Source organism: Dipodomys merriami, unplaced genomic scaffold (assembly GCF_024711535.1).
Source record: "Dipodomys merriami isolate MVZ:Mamm:240054 unplaced genomic scaffold, mDipMer1.0.p SCAF_29, whole genome shotgun sequence".
Classification (NCBI taxonomy): Eukaryota; Metazoa; Chordata; class Mammalia; order Rodentia; family Heteromyidae; genus Dipodomys; species Dipodomys merriami.
The window spans coordinates 4,400,653-4,406,652 of NW_027204381.1; the positions used below are offsets into that span (position 1 = coordinate 4,400,653).

The following is a 6,000-nucleotide window of genomic DNA, read 5'->3' on the forward strand; positions in this document are numbered from 1 at the left end:
GTTTGAGAAACAATTTTATGGAGAGATTTATATTTAGTGAAAGGTTGACAACACACTTTCCCTTTTGGGAAATTTCTATGGACAAAAATTCAGCAAACTGGAAAAGTAACAAATACCTACGGCGCACATCTAAACTCAAGACAAGTTCATGGGCAGATGCTATCCAAGTCAGTGCAAAAACTCTTCCTAAAATCCAGCCTTAATGACCTTAACTAGAACAAAGAAAAGAGTCAAAGAATGACAGCCTTTTCCTATACTTTAATAACAGTCTAGTTTAAAAAAAAAAAAAGAGGGACTCTGTAAGCCTCAAAGGTATGACATCAAATAGCATTAAATGTTATAATAATAGCAAATGGCTAATTTAATTTTGTAAGGGATGGCACATTCTTTGGGCAATAATTGATAGGTTTCTAGACCAAATATTTTAAACAAAGTTCCCAAGTGAACACCAGTGAAGCCAAGACATTGTGAGCTCTAGTGTAATGTCCCTCCTTTATTGTGATTGCCCTTACTCATGATGGTTCTTACTGGGTTTTATGGTGGTTCTTTAATGTGATTATTCTTACTTATGACTTTTCTTAGTGGCCTCCCCCACCAAGGAGTTCCCAGAAAAAGTGCCAGCCCTACCAGAAAAGAAATACACACACACTATGACTAAGTAATAGAACTATTTTCAGGGAAAACTAGGAGAATCCTACCAGAATCTTTTAGCAGACACTAGGATGAGGGGAAAAAAAAACGTAACTAAACACAACTCCTTATCCACCCAAAATACTAATACGAATTGACTAAGTCAGTAGAAACTGCAACGGATAAACAGATTGGTGATAAAAATGCCCAGCCCACGTTAAGCCTCTGCATTTAAACATGCAGATACACAAGGATGGCCAGGTGCACGTTAAGAGTTTTACTAGTCAGCACATCTGGCACAGTAAACCAAAGCAGGGAAAACTAGGTCTCAAGAAGGGGCTTCGTCAGAAACAGCAGAGCCTCTCAAACCAACCTACGCCTGGAGGCATCGACAATCCAAATTCCAGAACAACTCTGGGGCAGGCTAACTTTAAAGGTGCACACGACCTCCACGATAAACACTACACAATCTGGTTACAATCAAGCCTTTCTAATTCTCCAGAGCATCTCAAGAGTCTTACTCTCCCTTCACATCCTCAAGTCAGAAGCAAAAAGAGACTTGACATCAAGGCCAGTGGTCTCCAGGCGCTTGACATATGGCTCCGCCACCGCGCCATTTGTTGAAAATGCCTAAACGCGGGGCTCAATCACCACCTCCCACCCCCGCCCCCGACCTTCTTCCTGCCTTTCCTCAATTTCCCCACTAGCTTCATGGTGGGAGCCACCCCCCCCCTCGTCCTGGAACAAAGCGAGGCGCCCGGGAGGGAGGTGAGGGCGAGAGGCGCCCGCGGCACCGGGACTGCCGCACAACGCACAATGAGAAACTACCAACTTCAGAGCCAGGAACAACCTCGATTGGCAAGAAAAGGGGGCGGCGGCAGGCACGCCCAACTTCAAACTCAGGAAACCTACGGGCTGGCGGCCTTCTGGGGGGGGGGGAAGGAAAAAGAAAAAAAAAAAAAGAACAAACAAAATAAAAGCCCCTTTCCCAGGGAGAAAAGGAAAACAATAAAATAAGGCAGAGGAGATGCAGATCGCCCACCGGGCCCCGGAGGGGAGCCCTGCGCTCAGACCGGCCCCCGCCCCCGAGGCCCGCTTCCCCGCCTTCTCTCTGCCTCTCGGTTCGCTGCCCCAGGCCGGGCGGCCGGTTACCTTGATGCGCTCCCGGCACTGGGATGGGGTCCGTTCGTAGCCCAGCTCGGCCAGGGCCCGGGACACGCGCTCGTACATGGCTGGCCCGGGGGCCTTGCTGCCGAACACCGTGCCGGCTCCCTCCAGCTGCTGGTACCGCGCCTCCACCAGCCGCTCGTTGCCCCACACTGCGATGAGCGCGTTCGTCTCGGCCGGCGTCCACGACATGCCCCGGCAGGCGGCGGCGGCCGCGGCCGCACCTCCGCCGCTGCCGCCACCAGGGGAGAAGGAGACCGAGGCCGAGGCGGCGCTGCGGGCCCCCAGCCCCAGCCCGAGACCCCCGGACGCCGCTGCGCCCGAGCCTGCCGCACTGCCTGGCCCGAGCGGGGAAGCGCCCCGAGGCGTGGAAGGGTCGGACAGCGATGGATTCCCGTCGCTCAAGCCGCCAGGGGAAGCCGGGGAGAGCACCTCCATCTTAGGGATTTTTAGCGGCGAGTTGGCGGGCAGCTCAGAGCCACAGGGCGCAGCCATCTTCCAAGCGGCCGCCGCTACACCGCCCGGAAGTGACGCGCCCGCACTTCCGGCCACCGCGGTCTCCGGCGGTGCCTCAGGGCCTGGTTCGCCGGCGGCTGGGCGGCGATGGACCGCGGCTGCGGAGGATGCGGCGGCCGGGCTGAGGCCTTCTGCAGCGCCCGGTCTTTCCCCACGAGCTCTCCCGCGCCACCCGCTCCTCTCGCGGGGCGAGGGGCGGGAACGAGGCGCGCCGGAGGCCCGAGCTGGGGAGAAGGGCGGGGGCATGCGGGCGCTGGAGTGAGGAGCCGGCGGGAGCCTTCCCACTTCCTCTCCGGTCTCGGCCCCGAGAGGAGGGGGTGAGGCCCGAGAGGGGGCTCGGAGTTGAGGAGAAATTGGCCGTCTTCTCTCTCTCCTCTCTCACCCTCCCTCTGCCTGTCTTCCCCAGAAACCGGCCCCCAGGTAACTGAGGCCCAGGCCCAGGGTGGTAGACGCCAAGGGGCTGAGGTATCGTTCGTACGGAATAGCTTTCCAAGGAAGCTTAAGCGCACTTTATGGAGAAGAGTGACTTCTGGCTTTTGCCGGTTTGTTTTCTTGCAGTGCTGGGGCTGGACCCCAGGGCCTCAGCCGCGCCAGCCATGCGTTCTGAGGCTCAGCCACACGCCCCAGCTCCTGATTCCGCTTAGGAGCTGTTGTTTTCCTGTTAGTCTGGGTAGGTATGACTGGTTGCAGAACAATTCGATGTCGTTATCCCATATGTACAGTTTGAAACTTGAACATATACGGACTGAGTGTAGCAGAAAAGTTACTTTCCGGGGCTGGGAAGGTGGCTCAGTGGTAGAGCGCTTGCCTTGCATGCCTGAGGCCCTGGGTTCGATTCCTCAGCACCACATAAGCGAAAAGCCGGAAGTGGCGCTGTGGCTCAAGTGGTAGAGCGCTAGCCTTGAACTGAATCGCTGAGGGACAGTGCCCAAGCCCAGAGTTCAGGCCCCACGACCAGACCCCCCCCCCAAAAAAAAAGTTACTTTCCAATGCCATTCTCTAACTTCAGTGGGTTGGGAATTGCTAGTTTATACTATCAAGTGTAAGATTGAAAAGAAGACTCAGTTATGGCCCGATCTTTGGCTTCTTTTAATAGATTAGTATTTTCGTCACTCCACAGTGTTCCTTAAAGTGCTGGAACTTAAAAGAATGGTTGTACACCAAGTCCAGAACATAACTGTAAAAATATTTACATTTTCCTTCAAAACTGTGAAATCTTTTTTTATCTTGGATCATTAACTTTAAGGCCTGATAGCTTAAATAAGATTAATTGGACTTTGCCAGAGAAGCACGCAGACATCCAGGTACAGAGAACAAAGAAAGGTTTATTGCTAGGAAAGGGGGGCAGACTCCTTCTCACAAGGGAGGAATGAGAAGAAGCACCAGCTATTGTCTGGGGTGACCTATATAACCTAGGGGGTTTAGGAGGGGCTAGGAGGGGGAGACCCTAATGTGGAGTGTGGGTCAGGGGCTTCATTATGGCAGACTAGGATTTATGGCTGCTATCCAAATGGTAGATAAGGGTCCTGCAATTGCCCAGACCTGAAGGTCACTTTAAGAGGCTCTTGTTGCCTTATATGGTGGTAGCTGCCCCAGAGAAGTGCCATCCCAAGGTAAAGGAGGGCTGAAGTTGACTATTGATTGCCTTTACTACATTGGCTAGATGTTGCCTAGGAAAGAGTCGTGTTAAGCTGTGGAGAAGGGAAGATGTGGACTAAGGGATGGGAAGGGACTCACTTTGCTAACAAAACCTCAGTGAGTTTTTTGTTTTTCAAAACAGACTTGAAACTGAAGCTAATCATAAATATAAACAAATCAGTGTATTTTTAAACACATACTAGGTTTTTTACAATAAAAAAGGTCAGCCACCTTTTAAACACTAAAATATGACCAAGTTAGTTGGAAAGCAAAAGACTAAAGCATAAGGCAAAACTGAAGTTGGAGTTAAATGTGTCATATTAAAATGCCACTATAGTTTATGGGGCTGGGAAGGTGGCTCAGTGGTAGAGTGCTTGCCTTGCATGCCTGAGGCCCTGGGTTCGATTCCTCAGCACCACATAAGCAAAAAGAAAAAAGCCGGAAGTGGCACTGTGGCTCAAGTGGTAGAGCGCTAGCCTTGAGCTGAAGAGCTGAGGGACAGCAACCAGGCCCAGAGTTCAGGCCCCACAACCGGACCCAAAAAAAAAACAAAAAATAAAATAAAATAAAATAAAATGCCACTATAGTTTATAAGCTGAAGGAATTTCCAAAATTTATGTTCTCTGTCTTTTTTACTAAGAGCAAGTCTTAACACCTTGGTTTTTAGGGCTGGGAAGGTGGCTCAGTGGTAGAGTGCTTGCCTTGCATGAATGAGGCCCTGGATTCGATTCCTCAGTACCACATAAGCAGACCAGAAGTAGCGCTGTGGCTCAAGTGGTAGAGCGCTAGCCTTGAGCTGCAGAGCTGAGGGACAGCGCCGAGGCCCAGAGTTCACACTCCACTACCACCACCAACAACAAGAAGCAAGGGCATATCCTACCACTAAAATGTGGAATTTAGCCAGGCACTGGTGGCTCACTCTTGTAATCCTACTCAGGAGGCTGAAAACAGGATTATGGTTCAAAGCCAGCAGGAAAGCCTGTAAGATACTTATCTCCAGATAACTAGCAGAAAGCCTGAAATGGAGCTGTGCTTAAGTGGTAGAATGCTAGCCTTGAGCAAAAAAAAACTCAGAGCCAGGGGCTGGGAAGGTGGCTCAGTGGTAGAGCGCTTGCCTTGCATGCATGAGGCCCTGGGTTCAATTCCTCAGCACCACATAAGCAAAAAGAAAAAAGCCAGAAGTGGTGCTGTGGCTCAAGTGGTAGAGCGCTAGCCTTGAGCAGAAAAGCTGAGGGACAGCGCCCCAGGCCCAGAGTTCAGGCCCCACGACCAGACCCCCCCCCCCCAAGGAAAAAAAAAAAGCAACTCAGGGACATTGTACAGGCCCTGAGTTCAAGCCTTGGGGCTGCACCAAGAAAGCAAGGGACAGAGGAAAGGTACAGGGGGTGGGGAGAGGCCAAGCAATCACAAGGCCCTGATTCAAACTTATCAACACACACACACACACGAACATAGATTCTAGACACACACACACACACACGAACATAGATTCTAGAGTCCGAATGCCTGACTTCAAACTCCAAGTCTGCTACTTGGATAAGCATTCTGACACTGAGCCTTCAGACAAGTCCTTAACCAACCTCTCAGTGCCACAGTTTCTTAGGAAATAAGGTTAATTTCACTGCAGAATTGAAAGAATTAAATAAGTTGATATAGGTAAAGTCCTAAAAATAGTGTCTGGTTCACAGTAAAAATTATTTGAGGACTCTAGTAGAATTTCAAATATTAATCAAAATTTACTCTCTTGTTTGGCCCAAAATTAAAGTGTCATGAGGCATTTAGTATGTTTGAAAGGAGATTCATCCCTAAATAATATGCCAAGCAGATTGAAGAATTTTAATTTGTTAAAACAATTTATTGAAGGGCACTGGTGGCTCATGCCTTTAATCCTAGTTACTCAGGAGGCTGAGATCAGAGGATTGCAGTTCAAAGCCAGCCTGGGCAGGAAAGTCCATGAAACTCTTATCTCCAGTAAACCACCAGAAAACCAGAAGTGGCATTGTGACTCAGTGGTAGAATCCTAGCCTTGAGCTGAAAAGCTGAGGGACA

The 6,000-nt window shown here is 50.3% G+C and overlaps 1 protein-coding gene across 2 annotated transcripts in view; it reads right to left on the reverse strand.

Moving 5' to 3' along the window:
- LOC138838839 (myb/SANT-like DNA-binding domain-containing protein 2) overlaps positions 1-2,292 on the reverse strand; it is a 29,181-nt gene extending 26,889 nt beyond the window's left edge. For both annotated transcript variants that reach the window (XM_070038219.1, XM_070038218.1), the window contains exon 1: positions 1,783-2,292. In XM_070038219.1, coding sequence (XP_069894320.1) covers positions 1,783-2,292 — 510 coding nt within the window. The remainder of the gene's footprint in view (positions 1-1,782) is intronic.
- Between the last annotated feature and the right edge of the window lie 3,708 nt (positions 2,293-6,000).